Source organism: Mizuhopecten yessoensis, unplaced genomic scaffold, assembly GCF_002113885.1.
Source record: "Mizuhopecten yessoensis strain PY_sf001 unplaced genomic scaffold, ASM211388v2 scaffold8149, whole genome shotgun sequence".
Lineage (NCBI taxonomy): Eukaryota > Metazoa > Mollusca > Bivalvia > Pectinida > Pectinidae > Mizuhopecten > Mizuhopecten yessoensis.
Window position 1 is genome coordinate 1,439,990 of NW_018407403.1, and position 22,499 is coordinate 1,462,488.

The 22,499-nt window shown below is 37.3% G+C and overlaps 1 protein-coding gene across 2 annotated transcripts; it reads left to right on the forward strand.

Moving 5' to 3' along the window:
• Positions 1 to 2,956: 2,956 nt before the first annotated feature.
• LOC110455182 lies at positions 2,957 to 22,499 on the forward strand. 2 transcript variants are annotated; one of them, XM_021505160.1, is made up of 5 exons: positions 2,957 to 3,159; positions 14,011 to 14,075; positions 14,602 to 14,655; positions 15,796 to 15,810; positions 21,040 to 22,499. In XM_021505160.1, exons 3-5 carry the CDS (start codon positions 14,645 to 14,647, stop codon positions 21,980 to 21,982), a joined length of 969 nt encoding a protein of 322 aa, XP_021360835.1. In that variant the 5' UTR covers positions 2,957 to 3,159; positions 14,011 to 14,075; positions 14,602 to 14,644; the 3' UTR covers positions 21,983 to 22,499. The 2 variants fall into 2 exon arrangements, with proteins under 2 accessions (XP_021360835.1, XP_021360836.1); XM_021505161.1 differs by lacking the exon at positions 15,796 to 15,810.

Genomic DNA, 22,499 nt, shown 5'->3' on the forward strand with positions numbered 1-22,499 from the left:
GTTCAGTGGAATGGTACTCTTTAGGAAATACTAACGGTGACGTATGTAACCTAGAAGCTCTATTGTTTCAACTTTTAAACCTAAATATTAATAACAATGTGAAGAAAACATCATATCAATCAAGTAACAAAGTGAAAGTATTCCAAACTCCATAATTAACTCGAGTATTTTGTTTAATTTTACATTCAACCCCTACCTCTCTCATTATGGTATTTAAGCGAGATAGCACTATAAAGTCGGCATCAGAGCCGCGCTATTACAAGAAGACAATTACACCAACTTACCCTGTCTCCAGCACACATACACGCCTGCACGGCCTCAAATGATCGTACCTGTTAATAGGACATTATTAGTTACATAGTCACTTGCAGGGGGTATACGGAAATATATGGGGTCCATGAAAAAACCTGGATTGAGCGAGGCGCTTTATAAAATTATAACACAACACATAATCCCCCCCCCCCCCAAAAAAAGAAGAAAAAAATCTTTCATACGTGATTTTTGTTGTGATTTTCAAACACCAACGTATGCTTGTTTTCTGAACATCAAAATCGAAAATATAAATCTGGCCATTTCAATATGCGTACAGGCAGCAACATGTACAACTCTATTACAAATACAAATATAACGGAGACTAGTTCCCTGGTGTAACGAACGTCGGTATTTCAATTGAAAGTTGGTATATGTGCCCAAACATAACTTAAAAAATATATATATATATCATTCATTGTTACAATTTAAAGTCTTACAACAGACTTTGAAATCTGATAGGGTCAGTGGTGCTTATACCTCTAGTATGTACACATTCGCTACACAACAGGGAACAAAGACAAGAAATATGTCAATATTATCTTTGTATAATCAACATTTAAATATCAGGGTGCTCTCAAATTAGAGTTCATGGGTGTTTATATATATGGAAGGGCGAAGAAGCGAGAAACGCCGGTCGATTGGTATGACTATATTATATTTGGGAAATTCGGATTTTAAATTTTAAATATCTTCCGGATGTTCCTCGGGGGTTGGGGTCGGGGGCGAATAAAGAGTGGTAGGGGATGGGGCACTATGCGGGCGATACGGGATGGAAGGACGTGTGCGGTTTAGTTAGGTTACCATGCATATTGATGTACCAGAGATATTCAATGTTACCACTTCATGTACTAGTAGGAAAACATGGCGCACTCCTGATTGGTTCGATCGCAGGTCAACGGGTAATTCAGTTAGAAGAGCGTCCGTTGTCCGTTTATTAAATTATTTGCGACAAATGTGTGTGAAGCACACGTCAACAAAATAGGATCACACAGGCCCACACGGTAGAGGATTGGTAACTGTAAACGCACCAAGAGGCACATATAGGTAACAACAAAATTAAAATTAAAATAAAGGTGCAATTAGACTTTTACCTTACATCCTCGCATCTTGAGGATACCGCCTAGTTTAACCCCTTTCTGTATAAATTGCCTCCCTCCATTTACCAAAACATTAATCCAACCTTTCGTTATAGCACGGAAATATGCAATTGTCAAACTTGGATTCGAACCCAGGACACGTCAATAACTTGCTGGTTCCTTTGAGATTCCAAGCCTAATTTGCTCTGCCGTTGGAGGAAAACTCACAAATGATACTGGACTTCATCAAGTGTAGCTTACGCTCTGCTCACATCCAATTCATGCCCCCTCTCAATAAAATTGAAGATGAATGGAAGGAATTCGGACTCGAAATCTGCCTCTGATTGAATTATCCGTATATTTAAAATAAGTATAAGAGAAAAAAAAAGCTAGATGCACGTGTGTCTAAATCGCCATTTTTTTTAGATTATTCCATGTATAATAACTACCTCACTGAAGATGGTTATCTTTCTCAATCATTATAAATTGTAGGAATTCATTGTGTCATTTACCATGTAATAAATAATAAAAAAAATCCAAGAAGTATTTTTCTTAAAATAAATTTGATATTTTTTTTATTGTTTTTTTTTTGAAAATATTATTGAAGTACATATACAAATGTATCATATACCCTTAAGGTTGATATAGTGTCTCAGCACAAGAGTTATCTCCCTTACCTAAAAATAAATTAGTTTTAGCTTGTCGTTCAGAATAATCTCATTGTCTCACTGTAATCATTTTGATTTGCCAATTATATACAGCACATATACGTCATCAATTTATGATTAGGTTTTAATAATCATTAATATAACACGTTGTAAAAGGTTTCGGTACGGAACTCTTTTGGGAAAGGAGATTCTTGCTTAAGATTGGCCCCAGTCACTGGAAGACAAAATGAGACTTTAATGATTTTGACTTTTTGTATGTCTGGTCGATAATTGCAAACAAGGGGGAGATGATCTCTTCGAAGAATTCAGCTTGACAATTTACAATAACGTAATAGCTGGGCCCATATTCATGAACTGTTCTGTGCTCAAATTAACTGGATCAAAAGTCAAGTGTGAACATTGGAAAGAGTATTGAGCCAAATCTCTTTCCAAATTTCTTGCATAACATAATAGGACAAAATAGGATTTTTATTAAATCGTCACACTGGCTCAATATTCTGGGTTTGAGCACAGAATCAAGGTTTGGGCATGAAAACAGTTTCGTGAATACGGGCCCTGATAGCTAGTCTATATACGGTGTTACAGAGACATCACGGTGGTATGTTAAACAATTCAATTCAATTCATATTAGTTTATTATAGTGTCACATGTAAAAGGTACAAGTATTACAATCTCTAAAATATGTCTACTCATCCACCCTTACATCCAGTCTATGTTAGACTTACGAGACACTCACTCTTCCCCTATCGTTATAGACCGTAAAAGTATTACATATATGTACATAATTATGAATTAAAAGTAAACGAGCGATATATATGGCACGCCTGGAGTGCCGTAAATTGATCAAAGTAGCGGCATGTCGCTTCAATGTGGCCCCTAGATCTAATGAAGTGTCAATGACAGCGTATAGAACTGTAGTGGGGCTCCAGTGAGGCGTGTACCCCGACAGTGTATAACGGTGTATCCTCTGTGTATACATGTAACCAACACATATGTGACACACAATAACACAGCATTTGTGTAATCAGTTAGTGCACTATTAGTGAAGAGGATATATATATATATGTGTATGTGGTGTGGGAATATTCCGATGAAATGTGAAGGTATGTATCTATATGTATTAAGGATAAATTCCTATGATAGTAACTGGTATACATTGATACATACAACCCATGACAAGAAAACATTCCATAAATTCGGAGTCAATCTGATGACATGTGAAGGTAAGAATACTACACCTTACGTCCTATCAACTTGCCTTATTCTGTTAAATTCTAGAATTCTAGATCCCCAGCCCTCCGTGGCCCTTAATGCCTTATAACAGAAACGTTCGTGTGAGCCGGACCCTAGGTCCCTAACTTGACGTACATTTGCAGACATTACAATACATATGGTACGTACAATACGTATACTGATCAATATCGTCAGTAGAATTCAGCAGAGGCTGGACAGTTGAAACAAAAACGCTAATATTGTGATATGAACATGATTATAACTCCAGGATTTACGCCCTGGACCGTACAGGTGAGCGTAACTTCTGTATTTACGCTCTGGACCGTACAGGTGAGCGTAGCTCCTGGATTTACGCCCTGGACCGTACAGGTGAGCGTAACTCCTGTATTTACACTTTGGACCGTACAGGTGAGCATAACTCCTGTATTTACGCTCTGGACCGTACAGGTGAGCGTAGCTCCTGGATTTACGCCCTGGACCGTACAGGTGAGCGTAACTCCAGGATTTACGCTCTGGACCGTACAGGTGAACGTAACTCCTGGATTTACGCCCTGGACCGTACAGGTGAGCGGAACTCCTGTATTTACGCTCTGGACCGTACAGGTGAGCGTAACTTCTGTATTTACGCTCTGGACCGTACAGGTGAGCGTCACTCCAGGATTTACGGTCTGGACCGTACAGGTGCGCGTAACTCCTGGATTTACGCCCTGGACCGTACAGGTGAGCGTAACTCCAGTATTTACGCTCTGGACCGTACAGGTGAGCGTAACTCCTGTATTTACGCTCTGAACCGTACAGGTGAGCGTAACTCCAGGATTTACGCTCTGGACCGTACAGGTGAGCGTAACTCCTGGATTGCGACGTTGTGATAAGGAGATGTTGGATTTTGGTATAGGTATAGGTGTGGTTCTGACCGAGAACATGTTTATCTGCGATTAGACAGTAGATTATTATGGGATGCTATTTCTACGGGTGTCCCGGGAGTGAATGGGGAGAGAGTTACAGGATGGGAGAAGGGTTAAAACTGAGGTGAGAACCATAGGGATTATATCAGCTATTGTCAGTTGCGGAGGGGGCAGCTAAACGGCAGTGGACTTGAGGAGGCGGATGGAGAGAGGACTCTAAATATGGAAAATATGAAATCATTCTGAACAGCTTATTTTGACGTCATACTTTCACAAAACATAGCTGTCTGATTATGTTACTCACAGCTGCTCCTCTTGACAACCTATATAAAGTAGGCAGTAGAGCGGTAGACCGGGTCACGGCCCGTAGACAAGGATCAGTCCAGACTCGGTAACGTCCATTCTCGAAGCCATTTAGCTAGTAGTCTTATTGTTCGTCCCTAGTACATATAGAAGAAAACTTAGACCGGCTTAGCCACCATGTCTAAACGCCTGTGCTAATTTGACGTCACGGTGTGGGTGACTTGCTGTGCTAATTTGACGTCACGGTGTAGGTTACTTGCTGGTACATGCATGACGTGATAAAGTGGGTTACGGCCCTTGCCAACACCCCTGTGCAAGTTTGACGTCATTGGGTGAATTGTTTTCATTCTGAAAACGTCTGTGCTAGTGAAAAATGTTTTACCGAGTAACAGCCCTTGTCAGAGCTCTTGTGCGAGAATGACGTCATTGAGTGGGTGCGTCCATTGTGAAGCCTGTGCGGATATGCCATGTTTGACCGGGTTATGACCCTTGTCAAAGCGCCTGTGCGGATATGACATGTTTGACCGGGTTATGGCCCTTGTCAAAGCGCCTGTGCTAATATCGCGTGTTTCGTATTGAGCCTGCTCTAATTCGGTTTAAAGCGCAGTATGACGTCTCCAGTCTCCAATACACATCAAACACAAATATTAAACTTTATGATAATTCTTGTTTAAAGGGACACTAATACCATTTAAAGATACCGTACTATCTGCCTCTTTAGATACTCTGTATATGATACGGAAACATCGGGTAATTCAATCAATGTTTACTATACGGCTACGTACATCAGAGGGTCGTACTATGATCAGACCAGTACGACACACCTAACTCAACCTTGCCGTCCGTGTTATTCACGATGTTAACTAAAATGTCCGGATGATATATATCAGAGTTATATATTCATTCCATTGGAATACATACTCGAGTCCCTGTGATGAACAGGTGTGCATTTGACGCATCAATCTTAAAAAAGAATTCATTTATATCAAAATATCATCTAATAATCCCTACCTACTGTATAGATCATGATGAATAAGACTTCAATCCGAGTTAGTGGAACAGGATTGGGCTGTTTACGACATTATCATTAAAAAACATCAACGATAAAATGCTTCCTAAATGTTATACAATGCAAATTACTAGCAACAGTTCGAGTCAATCCTCCCATTGGCCAAAACACTTGCGTAAACAGTCAAATTCTCATAATTTAAAGCACCAGCGTTTATCATTGGCCCTCAGCTGGCCTCAAGCCGAAAACTGTTTCACTGTAGAATCCGTATTTAGTATTTAGTATTTCGTTTTCAATTTTAGCTTTCTTTATGTACGGAAAGCAAATCTCGTACACAAATTAATTGCATTGATGGAATTTCGATTAGAAGCGTATCGCGTAAATATCACAGAAATTAACTTTCCCTGCATGGCTGCATATACACGCTTTTCACATTAATTTTACATTAATGCGAACCTAGTAAATCAAAACTCACGGCTTAAACGGTGACTCGTTTTCCAAGCAAAAGCATTATCACCAACACGAGCCTGAATTTCATATTTCCGGATTAGAAAGATAAAGTACCCGTATGATCAAGCACTCAATTTCATTTCGTAAAGAGAAGTCATCGATATGTGTTTTATGTGTATTATTCTCACAGGTGGACCTCAATACTTCATTTAAGCACATACAACTTAACAGAGAAGCTTTACATGATCAATATATAATAGCCTCGCACCTGATAAAACCTATATTCCTTTCTAGCTCTTCTCCAACCGTTCCACACTATCACATTCACTTCGATTTCCTTTATCTTTCCCTGTGTCACTCTGTCCATCTTTGCGTCCTCTTCATCTTTCCCTATGCTTCCGCCCCTTACTCTTCCTTCACTAATAGTTTTTTTCCACCCTTCACATGTGTGTCTCCCGTTTTAGCCGGGAAATATTAGCTTGTCACCCTCTAGGGGGGATAGCCTCGTGCCGATTAGCACGTGTTCAATTGTGACGTCATTAAAATGCGTCATCCGTAATTGTGACGTCATCAAAAGAGAATGACGATATACATACCCCACATGTATTTTTGTTTACAAACATGGCAGACTATTGTCTGTGGAGTTGTGACTGAAATAATAGGATGGGAAAAAATAATCATCCCCTATCTTGAGGGTGTAACAGAGAAATCTCCAACCCTTGATGTGTTTTTTGGTTGTCTAACCCTCGGAAGAGCCTCGGGTAAGACAACCAAAAACATCACCCCTCGGGTTGGAGATTTCTCTGTCACACCCTCAAGGTAGAGGAAGATTCTATTAATCGTACGTTTTTTCCAGGCTCCCTCTAAATTCTTCATTCCAACTTCTTTTCTGATCACATTTAGATCCATACGTCGCACACCTTTCTTTTCTCTTGTCCCTGCAGGTAGGGCGTACGAATTGTATCTGCTGTCCCCATTGCATGATCGTAAGAGGCGACTAAATTTGGGATCTTATCTTTTCTCTTCTTTTAAAATGTTTTCTTCGTCCTAATGTCTCCTTTGTCAATGCCTTACTTCTGGCCTTTAGTTGAGGGTTCGCCCCTGTGAGAAAGGCTTAGGTTCTGTCACCTGGCCGAGACACACCAGAGTCTATAAAAGTGGTAGTTTCTACTCCTGCTTAACGCTCAGCAATTTAGGAGTGGGACGACTGGTTCGCCCGTTGTCAGTTTAATGTGACCGGGTGTGTCCTGCTTGGTGTCTTCGTCAGTATGTTTCAGTGAGGTAGCACTATAAAGTCGGCATCAGTTCCGCGCTATCACAATGCCTCCTCGATATCCAGGGGTTATGCTCACTTTTGCTGTGTAGAGAGTGAAAGTGAGCGTAACCCCTGGATATCGAGGATGTCAGAAGGAGACAAACACGAACATATCGCAGCCTCCCAAAACACACACGCATACACTACACGCATGCATCTTGCATACAAGGGAGGTCGTCCTTAAATGACCATAGCTGTTGATAGGACGTTAAACAATACTAAACCAAATCTTTCTCTCATAGTCTACCTGAACCCGTCACTCATTCCCTCGCTCAAAGATGCTGCTGCTTCTTTCACTATCCGATGTTCACATGTATATGTATATCCCACCGACCAGACAAATAGGATATCTGGGACTTGTGCAAGTCTTGAGCTCATAATGCGTCAACATTCGACATTACACAGTCAATTATACTCCGTTCCTAGACTTACAAAAGCCCCCGTTCCCTTTTCATATTTTCTGAAGCGGATAGTTTTAATGGAATAAGAATATGATAATGTCTTAACGAAATACACAGGTCATATTTGTTACTGTTAAGTATAAACAATGTATAACCAGGGATGTCTCTCACGGTATGGCACATCCTCGCTGTGTATACCGATGACCAATAAAAGTGAAATTGATACCACATATAATGAAATAACCACCATTTCAAATGAAATCGTCATCACATCAAATGAAATATAGAAGCAAATACACAAAATGAAATGACCACCGCATAAAATGAAATAGGCATCGCATACTATGAAATATTCACCACATATAATAAAAAATGCAATCAAATATAATGAAATATTCACCACATATAATAAAAAATTCAATCAAATATAATGAAATATTCACCCTATATAATGTATTATTAACCACATATAATGAAATGACCAGCGCATAAAGTGAAATAAGCATATAATATAATGGTATCGCATATCATGAAATATATCACCACAAATAATGAAATAGCCAGNAAAAAAAAAAAGAGGCCCAGAGGGACTGCATCGCTTACCTGAATATGTTTCAAATAATTGGTATGAAGTAAAGATATAGCACTCCGTGGTAGGCGCTGTAAGTACATATGAAATTTCAGAAAGATCCTTCCAGTACTTGAGATATAGCGAGAACAAACTTCAAACAGAGCCCCACCCCTATGCAGCTAGGGGGTCATACCCACATTTATACAAAATTGAAGAAGAATGATTTTAAAGGTTTACCTCTATTTCCCCTATTGGGCTCCGCCCTTCTGCCCCATTGGAGACCACACCCACTGCTTATACAAAATTGAGTCCCCTTGGCCCAAGGATACTCCACACCAAATATGGACCAAAGGATTTTGAAGAATTATATGCTATGTTTCCCCTATTGGGCCCCGAATGGACCAAATCATTTCATTCCTACAGAAGAAGAAGGATTTTGAAGAATTATTTGCTATATTTCCCCTATTGGGCCCCACCCCTCAGGTCCCGGGGGGGGGGGGGGGGGGGGGGGCACACCCACCGTTTATACAAAATTGGATGACCAAGGATGCTTCAGACCAAATATGGACCAAACCCTTTCATTCCTACAGAATAAGAAGGATTTTAAATAATTTGCTATTTCCCCTATTGGGCCCCGACCCTCAGGCCCCTGGGGGGCCAAACCCAAGGTTTATACAAAATTTGAATCCCTCTACAATACTAAGTCACCAAATATAAATCACTCTACAATACTAAGTCACCAAATATAAATCACTCTACAATACTAAGTCACCAAATATAAATCACTCAACAATATTGAGTCACCAAATATAACCAAATCCTTTCATTCCTACAGAAGAAGGATTTTAAATAATTTGCTATGTTTCCCCTATTTGGCCCCGTCCCTCAGGCCCCTGGGGGGCCAGACCCACCATTTATACAAAATTTGTTCCCCTTCCCCCAAGAATGCTTCAGACCAAATTTGGTCAAAATCTACTTGGCCGTTCAGGACAAGTAGCTTTTTAAAGGAAAAGTTGACGGACGGACGACGGTCGGACGACGGACGCTGTGGTATGGCATAAGCTCACCTGGTCCGAAAAGCCAACACATACATAGAAATAACATCACGTGTTATGAAATATGCACCGCATTTAATGGAAAAGCCACCACATATAATGGAATAACCACCACAAGCAATGAAACAGCTGCCACATGTCATGAAACCACCATACTTGGTGAAAATGCCTCCATTTATAACGAAATAGCGAAAAGGGCAGATAAGGCAACTATGGCGTTCCATAAACAAATCCCCAAGTAATAAGAGGTTTGTCCACGGGTCTGATGTGTTTGTTTACCAGATAATGACAAACATGTGAACTCAGGCTCGGGTTTCACGTGAGACACGTTCACCTAGCTTTTATAATATATCATTATCATAACTTGGTCACGTTCACGGTAGTGTGTATTATTTTTGCTACTATCTATCAATAAAATGGAAATTATTTTTAAAAGCCCATTAGATATATCAATTCAAACAGAAAACGACTCATCGAAATACTAATTATTCTTGTTACATAAACACAGTTTGTTGATATTTCATATTCAGTAGACAGAATTTTCACTTACCCATTCACCAATTCCTAAAAATCATTCAGTGTATATTTGTTTTTATATATTTTTACATATTTTTTTATGGTGATAAATAATATATATTTATCTATCAAATATTATTTTTTACAACATATGAAAGAAGAACTTATGCTATAACAAGTGTATTATAGTTTTTCCTTTTAAATATAAACTTTATTTGTTTTACAACAATTATGCAACAAGTTCGTTCAACTTATATTAATCACTTTTGTTGGGCCGGATGATAGCGCGTGGGGGGTCTTAATGTGGGTGGAAACCGGAGTACCCGGAGAAAACCCACGTTTTTTCCCTTCTGTATTGGTTAGCCTAACAAGGCTTGTAAAACCAGGGATATGTCTAAAGTTGTCAATACACAGCCTGAATTTAAAAGTACAGATTGTGTTTGTTTTCCATTAGCACTCGCGGAGAACCATTATAGTTGGTACGTGGTACTTTGTAAATATTGATGTTTAATTAATTGTTCACCTTACATACGCTCATAAATACTTGTGTACTAAAATCAGAAGCGCTACTACTCGTATCAATAAAACACCGACTAATTAAAACAGTTTTCAGCAGAAAAGCACCGAGCACTGTCAATTTCGGGGACAATAAAATATATACATATATAATGCACCGTCTAATTTTAAGAAGTCTTGTTCCAAAGCCAAAAATCTGTAACTTTGAAATAGGAACACCAGTAGCTTTAATAAGTCAATTTCTAAAAAGAAACGTGAACCTTGAGGTTTTGTTTGGTTTGATTATGTTCCATTTCTACCATATACCTATCTACTTCATGTGGTAGTGAACCTTCCACAGGATGAAGATTATGCAAGTGACGTGTGTGAGCAGACTGGGGGAAACAAATGTTCATTTAGTGACGCGCATCCATGTGTGTTGTGTAAGCGTGCAAGTGTATGTGTGCCGGATACATGGTTTGTTGGTGTAATTGCCTCAATGTGATAGCGCGGATCTTATACCCACTTTAGAGTGCTATATCACTGAAATACAATGCCGATTGCACCGTGCCTGCACAGCTTTCCGCCCGGTCACATTATACTAACAACGGGTGAATGTGTTGTTGCCATTACCCTAAATGCTACAACGTATGTCCTGGCCTGGGGACAGAACCCATTTCTTTCCCCACCTGGGCACACGCTAAACACCATTGCCAAAGGTGAGGTACTGAGGACCGTTTATGCAGATCATATTGACGAGTATGGGGACACCGAATATTGAAAATAGTTTTCATTTGTATTGTAATTACTGCACTTTATGAACAGCGTGTCGATATACTGAGGGAATGGGCTAGACATGGATTATTCTATAAGACAATCCTAATTGTTACCTGACTCGCTATATAAATGCATATTAATCAATTTCGACTGTTTCCCAGACAATTTACCAAACGAACTATAGCTAATGTGTGCTACCGTAAAACTGTTGACTGGTCACGTGTTAGGTAATCGAACGCATTTATAATTACAAGCACCCCGATGATCAAGCGTTTTTGGTACTGGATTGTTGACGGTCGTCTGTCGGTAGATCTAAACATCACATTCGACATGGAACTTTTTGTTTTTCATTGGTCAAGTAACAAAACAGTTGTTTCATGCCTTATCAGTCAACAGTCAGAACCATTTTCCCTCGGAGTTGGGACCCACCAGATTAACTGTTTCCCTCTGCCTGCGGCCTCGGGAAACAGTTCATCTGGTGGGTCCCAACTCCTCGGGAAAATAGTTTTGACTGTTGACTGATAAGGCATGAACCAACTGTATACTGTTAGATGGTGCTGTGGTGGGGATGGAAACCGCATGGAAAGATGTATGAGGGGAGTGAGGGGTATGCAATTTTTAGAACCGGTGTCGAGTGTGAAATATGAGTGAGTTATGTCGTGAAAAGCGTCCACTCTCTACAACAAACACAGTTATCAATTATGCATCACATCCTCGGTTCCAGGGGGAACTCGCGTAAGAGCGAATTTCCCCTGGGACCGAGGATGGCTATATCAGTTGCTATTTAACTGCGTTTGTGATGCGACTTTCCTTATGATATCAGGCGCGTACTTACTAAATTTTGAAATAGAAAAAGAACACTGTTTCTTGCACCCCCTTGTCCCCCTGCCAAGCCCCGGATCCGCCCCTAAATGAATCCATTCAGAACAAGGGCTAACTTCGCTCTTGCTTGTGTCAATACACAACCTGGATTTTTGAAGTATAGATTGTGTTTGCTTTCCCATTAGGACGTTCTGAGACCCTCATCACACAAAGGTGGTACATTTTCAGTGTCAATTAATTGTTTTCCCTATATACGTATATGTAAATGCGTACTCAGATCAATAGCACAATTACTTCTTTCGCTAGCGGGCAATGCGTACCAACAACTGTGAAAATGAACAATTATAAATAAAAACATAAAGTGCTAATAAACATTCAGTTTCATGGTTATATGGTGTCGACCATGGTTGAATGGTGTCGACCATGGTTGAAGGGTGTCGAAGAGGCGGCGGGGATTAAGTATTGTAACCCGTATTCAAGGGCATGCTATACAGGATAGTAGGTTAGTGACCAATAAGATTGAGAATGCATCTTTAAGTGCGGTGGTCCAGGGTTCGAGTCCCGGTCGTGCAGTTGCAAACGTTTTCGGCACAAGATAAAGCAACATACTAAAAGTTGTAAAGAACATCAGTTACATGTTGTATTAGAAAAACAAATCATTACAGTTAATTACAATATTATAATATTAAAGACGAAAAAGTGTTATTTTCTATCACTGTACCAAAAAAACTTTTCTAGATTTAATGGCGGGAACATTTATCTTTGCTTTTCAAAAAATAAAAAAGTAGAATTCTTTTGAGGAAAAATCCATCTGCACTTTAAAAAAAATACAAAATAAAACAGACACAATGTGAAGACTGGTTGTAAAAAAGACATGTAGTGTCTACAATCCAGACTTAAAGGTCCTGTGTATATGTTTCAGTAATAAAATATTCTGTAAAATACATTTCAAGTTGTGTATTATATGAAACGCTTCTTCAGAAAAGACTTGAATAGATATTTAATAGTAAGCTATAAGGAGATGCGTGCCGTGCGGTAGACAGAAGGTAACCACCTATCCCCGCAAGGAAAATAATAAATGGCATCTGGACGTTATAATGAGGTTTCGAGATGTCAAAGAATACCAATATGTTAAAAGCTTGCGACAAAAATAATGTAGAAGATGAGATACATTTTATTTTGTCTTGTCCTGCTTATTCTGTACTGAGAAACACATACATTAGAAATATTACTACTGACGCCCTAATACAAGTTAATCGAAATATTGTTATATAAAACTATTAAAACATTATGTAGATTGGGTAACTATTTGCGGCATGCTACCGCCAAAGGAAAAACCCTCGTGTAGGGATATTGCTGAAGTATATTCGACCTATATGCTGTATTGCATTCCGAAATAAAAGAAATTTTAAACTTGAAATTTGATGCTAATCACCTTCTGGCCTCCGTATTTTAAATACCTAGCCCACTATAGACTCGCTAGGACGTTAATGGTCAAGACTGGTAAGTTATCTTGTTGGTGATCTGTGAGTATGACGTCATCCTTTGATATCATTAACAATGGAATACATGTACTATAGTGTGCGTATGGGGGCTCATACATCCAATACAATGTCGTACAATTGTTTTCAGATTAGATTGTTAACTTCGGTTACATATTTCTTTCTTATTATTGTTAATAGATTTTAGATTTACTGTAAATATGATGTCAGCGCTATTGTTGTCTTTCATCATGCTAATTATTAAATGTGTCTACATGTTTTTTTTCAACAGTATTCATCTAACGGCCAGAGAGTTGGTTACATTATAATCTGAGATCATAATGGTATTATAGAGGTTTATTAATTAAAAGAATTTGTTGATATATTTATACTATTACATATTTATATATTGAAAACAATTTAAAAAAACCTTAAGAAACATGAATGAAGTTTTTTAAAGTATATATTATCTTATTATTACATATGAAACCTCAAAATGCTTGTCAGTACCCTTTGCAGGTTCAGTGAGAAACCAAACTTCCGGTAACAACCCTAAGTTATGGTTCTGTATGTCAATTATTTTCAGTGAATTTTATTTTTATGGTTGAAATTTCATTTCAGAGGGCCGGAAAAGAAAACAAATGGACGTAAGGTGTAGTGTTGGCAGGAAATTAATCTAGGATCAGGTAATCATGAAATGTAGTTTCGTTTTTAGATCAATAAATCTCTGCATAGAAAATTGTTGAAAAGGAAACAAAATATTCTATTTCATATAAATGAGGTCTTTAGTTGACAACGTTGTATACCGTAAGGCGCTCTTATTTCTGTGGGTTTTTTTTCAATATATAAATGCCATTTCAAACTTTACCGATAACATTTAATTGAATGTTTGATTGCATATTATCATCCCTCTTTTTAATCTTTATTTTATATATTTATTTTTAGATTTGTAATGTATTTAATTCATTCCACTCGTAAAGTAAACAACACCCGTTTATGTTGGTTTTAAGAGCAAACATTTTACAATTACATCGAGGCTGTTACCGATTCTTCTCCTCAATTTGGACGATACTGCAAAGTTGCAATGGATATTTTAACATGGCAAGGATGACAATGAAACGGATAAAACGACAGAGACGAAATGAAAGCATCATTAAGTTTAACTGAATCATTCATATTATTTAGCTGTCTATTTTTGTTTTTGTTTTGCAGGTAGCAGTCTCGGCTAGACGTGGAGGCAGGCTTAACACAAAAGATGCCAAGAAAGTATGTTAATACTTATGCTAGTAAATTGATCATCTAACTTAAAGAAAAAAACAACATATTTAATTGTTAATAGGCTAAATTACTTTACCTTTAGTAGTACATTTACATTTACCTGCACACCTATATCTATAACTGATGTTTTTCCAGTCCTTTGATAACCATAATATATAATATAACATATGCACCAATATGTATCTTCAGTACTCTTCGATATTCGATTTGTTTAACAAATTAACGATCGATCATTGATAAGTCGATATAGGTAAACCATTGAAAAACTGTATTTATTTTGCAACAATTATAAAACAAGTTACCTCAACTTTTCCTGTAATGCCATAAACGGTTGGTTTTAAATCACGATGTTTACTGTTCAGTGTATCTACATGAATTTAAATCTAAATTAACTTTTTTACATCAATGCTATAACTGATAGGTTTTCCTTTGGCTTGTTTTGTTTTTGTTTTGTGTGTGGGTTTTTTAAATACTGATCGTAGTTAGTTTTGAGATTATCGCTTTTGCGACAGTTTACGGCATTCACATAAATAAGGGGAGATAATGAAGTTTTCGTGCAATCGGATCACTTCGCCCTTTTCCGTCGCATGCTCGTTGTTTCACGGAAGTGATCGAGCGTGTTCCAGTTGATGTTAGTGGGATCTAATCGAGGTTTACTTGGACAAAATTATAACTCGTGTGATTACTTATAGATTATGTATGCATATGTATATATTATAGATGACGGAGTGACGTATATTTATTGAAATAAAGAATTATTTTTAGGATTTCAAATCAGACTAATTAACCAGTCTATCTCTTTCAAATTTTTAATGTTATCATGCTGAATATGATATAGGAAAAGTACAAATAAATAAATGAAATAATAAATTAATGAAAAATGAATTAATAGAAAAATTTAAAAAAACCCGCAAAAACACGGATAACTTATACAAAAGTTCAGGGAAAATAAAGGGTCTTTTTTAACCAATTGGTTTTCTTTCAAACCCAGAAAACATTAAACATTAAAAAAAAACGTTTGAGGGAGATTGCATACACAGTCATACAATCATGTACACAGAACTCAACTTGTTTTCTGAGAAACTGTGATTTCTTTTATTTCAGTTTTTACTAACATTTTATTTTCAGGGATGACCGCAATAGGTATGACTTATTGTAATATATTTTATAAACAGTGTTTGTTCAGAGGTGCAAGAAGGCATTTTAGCGAACGGGACTGTTTTTGTGGAATATTTGATTGTTTTCGCTATGTCATTTCCCTTATACATGCTCGAATGTACGGTTTCCCGATTTCCAACACTTAAAAAATATAATACATGTACCATGTATAGATATTGATTTTAACGGTTATGAGTACATGGTTTCTAAACCGAAGTCGGCATCATGACAAATTAAATTTTGAAATTCTAAATTGGACACTCGGGTTTTTGAGCTTGCTAAGGGAGATAACTCTAAAAAAAACATTTATTAGTCTACGACGTCGTTCACGATCCCGAAGCTAATAAGTCTTCAAACACTTGAACAATTTCGTGATTCTCTCATCACTGAAATTATTTCAGAAATCTCATAACATTTTTCATAAACACTTTGTCTTTATATATTTCAGTTATGAAAGAAATGTTGAATATTCAATCCCATTTGTGACGTTGAACTACAATTGTATATCATTTTACTGAAATCCCAGAAATTTACAAAAATATCTCAACAAATGTCAATTTCAAAATTGTTCAAAATCGATATTTGAAAATTCCCGTATAAACTTCAAAATTGTATCAACCAATTATGTTAATTGAAATATTAGTGACGTCACAGATAGGATACTGTAATGTTTACTCAAGGAGAGCTTTACGTTGTTAATAAAACATGAAACGGAATACGGAATTGAAAAAAAGACGAAAAATTCCTTTCAATGACGGTTAATTTTACTGTTCCGTTTAATATTCCATTAACCATTCCATTTTCCGTTCCGTGTTTTAATGACATCCGGCAAACTTGCACGAAAACATGAATGTATCTAATGAAGGAACACTGGTTTCTCCACTGTTACGTAAAGCTGAAGAAAGAAAAAAAATCGATAAACACAACTGTTTTTTGTTTGTTTTGAGAAAAAGGCAGAAGCCTACCTTAAATCAGAGAGATTTATTTTGTTGGTAAACGAGAGTTTTGAAACTAACGGATGCTATTTCAAACTTAAAACATAAATGGGTGGAGAAACGTACCTTCATAATTTCCGTTTTAACAGATTGATGTTGTCGTTTTGGGGAAGAATGGAAATTTGAGTTTGAGTGAGGAAGGAATTAAGCAATACTTACTATAAAAGGACTTCCTTAGACTCGATATATTAGCGTCTTTGAATAAAAACCGGAAACTTGAGAGTCCTGTCGCCTTGTTTTACATACACGGACCAGGGTTCTCCCTTAAGCAGGAGTTTTGGGCGTGCGCCTTTAAAGGGGCCATTTAGTCCATTGACACACTAAAAATCGATCAGATACTGAACATATAGATATCCTAACGAACGTTTACGTAGTTGATGCTGACATGACCTGAAGCCAACGCCCAGTGTGATCAGATATGTCGGGAAAGCAGGCGATAAACATAGCTACGACCTAAATAGTACAATATCCGGGCCTTTCATTGAGAAGTAACGAGTACAGTACCACGCTGTCCACCGACGACACGGTGTCAGTTATGAGTCTGATTTCACACATAATACATTCTTCTTGCTTTAAATTTACACTTTACATCGCATGCCAGATTTAGAGGTATCGTAGTATGTCATTCTAATGAGATATTTTTGTTCATAGTTGGATTTGAATAAACAGAAACAGGTTTAACCTCAGTATGCACGCACTGAAAAGATACTGCAGGGAAAATTTCAAACCGCACGAAATACGATATAAAAAGGTTTAAACGTAAAATTGTTTATACTAATTTAATTATAACGACGATAGAGGTGTTTTATGGAGGATGTTTTGGATCCAGAAAAAATGCCTGAACTTGTATTCCAAAGAAGCTAGGTGAATAAAGCGAGAATTTGACTGGAAAGACATATGTGTTAGCTCACCGATGGCTGCCGCTAAAACGTATGGCTGTACAGTACGTTAAGGATTTCTTTTATTGTATCTTGTCCATTTCTCGATATGAATTGTTTATAAATAGTATGAAACTATATCATCAGGAGGAATTTAGAGACAAGATTATGTAAAAAAACTTACTTCACTAAATTGCCCCATATATGTACTCCACAATTCAAAACCCATCCTCAATATCCAGGGGTTTCGCTCACTTTCGCTCTCTGCACCCCTGGAATATGTCATAGCAAAAATGAAGGCACGAAGATAGCTTTTTGATTGGTCTCAGGTAAAAAAAAACCTGACCAATCGCTGCGCTGATACCTGTCCTTTGAAAATTTGAAGAAGCGACACTCGACTTCAAAGCCTGTCATGTTTTTACTGTTACGCGACCGCGAGATTCTTTTGATGTTCATCAAAGGATCGAACTAGTCTTCTTGTCTCATCAACAAGGTGGTACACACTGAGCCTTTAATTTTGCTATGACAAATTCCAGGGGTGCAGAGAGCGCAAGTGAGCGAAACCCTGTACATTTCTCTCCACGTTGAAACCTCCTTACCAGAGCTGTGATTTCTATGTTTCGAGTACAAGTTCAGGTCTTTGTACAGTAGCACAGCGTTTATCCGGATTTTTGTGTTTCCTGTGTCAAAAAGAACCAGTGATTCTAAATTTACACCGAAAGTGTTTAGTGTATAGAACAGCGCTGTGTCGTATATATTTTACGAACAATGATGAACAAGGGGAGGCAACTCTGACAGAAGTTGAAGATTATTTGTGAAGATATTATGGTTTTGGTTTCAGTTTTATTCTCGAGAAAACCTATATGATGAAATAAAAGCTGATATAATTTGAAAATAAAACGTCACTTTTCCACATTAACAGTTAACCGAGGAGCACTTACATATATATAATACATAGTATACCTCTTTAACATGTTTTGTTTATTTTTGCCCCGTATTATCTGATGTGGAAAAACAGAATAAACTGCAAAATACAGGTGCTATGGACATGGGCACGCTATGACATAAAAAAGGCAACGTTACCAGCACGAAAAAATACCATATCGCGAAAAATCGGGCAATTAAAACCGCTAAAATGACATCCTTAACATTTCTACAATATGTATATAATATAAACTTGTGAAACAAGTTATTTCAACTTATATTAGTCACTCTTGTTGGCCCGTATGTTAGCGCGCGGGTGCTCTTAATGTGAGAGAAAGGCAAATGCGCTATTCACTGCGTCACACGACCACCCCTTACTGCGAAGACATTGAAAGACAAACGCTAAAATATCCATACCTCAAAGAAATTGTCAGCCAAACTGCTGAAACTTTCATACTGCGAACAGCCTGTCAAAAGACAGGCACTAGGAATTCAATACCTCGAAAATGTTGATAGCAAAACTGCTAACAGTTCCACACCACGAATACATTAAGGAAAAACCTCAAATAATGTCCACATTGCAAATAAAAATATTTAATCAGGAAACGGCTACACAACTAAACAATTTCATACCAGAGGGTAATTAACAAAGTTGATATCTATGATTTACGTATAACGCAAAGACATTGATGTCAAACCATTAAATTCCAACACAGCAAATACATTGACATCAAACCTTTAAAATTCCCACACCGCAAAGATGTTGAATAGTAGCAGTCAAAATTGTAAACTTTCACAACCGAAAACGCATGGATTCGTTATGACGTATTCAGGGTGCTTGCTTTTAGCTTTGCGTGCTTACAGGCGTAGCTTTTTACAACCCAATATGAAGTTAATACCATGGAGAATCTTTGTGTTTGCAAGCGGGCCTAGATGAACAAATCGCTTCTCTGTATTTTGATTGATATTACTGATATCTGAAGTGCAATACTTTGTCTCTAAAATCCATCATGGTTGTTATTATTAAATTTCAATGAGAAATATGCTGACGGAAAAATCAAAAAGATGAATGTGAGTTTTCATCCTGTCTTCTGTTTCTGTACGGTAGCAAAACTCAAATGCTCTTAACCCTTTCACCCTATGTAACTTCAGTAGACCCTGCCATGCATTGATATGGATGAGTCCATTATGGTCTTAGTTTAGTTTATTGGCCTTTAGCCTTTCGGCTTATCAGCATAAACATTACAATACATTTTACAAAATTGAGTGAGTGATACACAGCAATACAGACATATTATGGAGGATGGACAATATGTGTAATTATTCATTTGATCTCAATTGTGAAGCAGAAATTAAAAATTTGGAAAGATTATTCAATTTCCTCTTACTTCTAACAGAAAGTAAATTAATTAATTTAAACATAGACGGTCTAATTCTGTAATATCTGTCAATATATTGTGTTCTTACTTCGTTGTAAAATGGACAAACAAGAATAAAATGCAATTCGTCCTCTATATCGCCTGAATTACACTTTAAACAAAGTCTTTCATTACGAGGTATTCTCTCATATNGTCTACAGTGGTGAAAGGGTTAATTCGAGATTGTCTTTATGCGGTGTTTTTCTAAGAAATGCAAATCTGTCAGCTTATTTAACAAACCTATTTGAAATCAAATGATCCCTTTTAGAGACAGAAAACCAACGGTGAATGGTATGAGTTCTGTTATGGGATTTAACTTTCGTTCTTATGTTTTTAATATATTTTGTATGACTCTATTGATGTTTATACAACAAATAATGGGGAAATGTGTCAATCAAAATAAAAAATTAAACTGTGTCTAACGACAAAAGTGTTAATTCAGACATTTTTTTTTATCTCTGTCAAAATTTAATATTTTGAAGGAAAGTTAATTATAACCGTTTATAGCTTATTCATACATTATTTATTTATTCATTATATTGCTAATTTTTTGGAACAAAATTCATTGTGAATAAAATATCTAAAAGAAAAAACAGTTTAAGCTACTTAGCGATACGATTTGCATACCTTTAAGGTGATAGAATCCTTTTACGAAATAAAAAAAAACTTGGCCTGCCTCCCAATGGACATACATATCTTCACCTTGTTCTGATATTTTTGCGTTTTGGGTGAGTAAAATGGATGAACACGGATTATAAAGTAGCTGAAATTGAGTTTTCCTCTATGTAACTAACGATACATTAACTTAAGGAATCTTTAAGTCAATTTACATTTTAAAAGTTTTTTTTGTGCCATAATCTTATGTTGGATTTCCTTCCCATCATATAAATCCGGATTTTGTTAAAGTATCTTTAAACTTGAGGTTTTGCTTCATAGCTCCGGGTTCAGAATTACACTAAAATAATACATATTTACACCAGATTGATACTATCTTTTCAGGAATGTTGATCGAGAGGTGAAGCTCATTAATGTGTCGTCCCGTCGAATGATGCTAGAACGTGAGCGCGCTGTGGATGGCGCTCGAAACCCCGCCTTCAGCAAGCTTGGCTCCACCCTCCTGGATACCTATACAAAGCCAGACCAGAGCCTCACGAAACAGTATCGGCACATCAACTCTCAAATCCGCCGTATGGAAGCTACGATGAGACTCAAGAAAAAACAATTCGTGCAGACCTCACAGGTTTTGAACTATGACCCCATAATCCTAGTTGAGCGGCCGCCATCCCCGGTTAATGTAAAAATGGCACGGGCTAAAATCATGGCGGAAAAAATGAATGAAGAATTTATCGCGGATGAATACAAACCGCATTATATGAGACAATTGCGAACAAAAGCAAGAACGCCCTCAACGCTGATGACTATAGATGCGTTTACCGTAAAATCAAAAAAGAAACGCAACATTTGGAATAAAACAATGGACGAGAAAGACCCACCAGAATTCCAAAGTACAGTGAGGCCGTATTCAAAACTAACCGAGAAAGAAAAAACCGACTTACAGATTGGCTGGTCTTACCATAAGCCTCGTTTAGAAGCGGAGGAGGACCAAGAACCTAAGAGGGAAAACACAATGACGCCAAAAGCGAAGAGGACGCAGGAGAGCGAGGGGGAGACGGACAACGAGGAAGAATTTTTGACCCCATTCATCACTCAGATGGCCACCGTTAGACGTCACAGCGCTTCCGTAGCAACATCTGTTCAAAAGTCTACAGATCTTACGAGTTCGAGTAGGGAGAAAACGAGCAACAAAAACGTCAGGTTCGTCAGTTCGAAACCCAATAGTGCAAATCTAAGTAAAACGGGTGTAAGTGGACTAGTGAGAAAACCAAAAACAAAAGAAACTAAAATTGGAGGTTATTACCCGGAAGGGAAAGGTGCAGGATAATTTAAACCCAGAACTAACTCTACCACTAACAAGTTCAACACGTAGAAAAGACGGTCATGGTATTGGGCTAAATAAACTAGGACTTTTTACTCCAGAGACAGTTGCTGATATAATCTTGGCATGTATATTACGAAAAACTAATATTATTTAAAAAAAGAAATAAGCATCAATTTGCGGAATAACAACTATTTAGATGCCCTCAACTTCATAAAATGTTATGTTGTATTGTTCCGTATGAATTTCTCTGTCTGTCTGTCTCTCCCTATCTTTCTCTGTCTGTCTGTCTGTCTGTCTGTCTCTCCCTATCTTTCTCTATGTCTCTGAACATTTCGCGAAAGCTTAACAAATTTGCAGTAATTAGAAACAAGATGTGTCGAAACCGCAATATATAAAAATTATATAATTTCTTTTAGCATCGATACTTTCATTTTTTTCTTGATTAGGAAATATAAGTTTCAACAATTTGACCAAGAAACTAATATTTTAAACAAGCACATTATTAATGTATTTTTTCTCA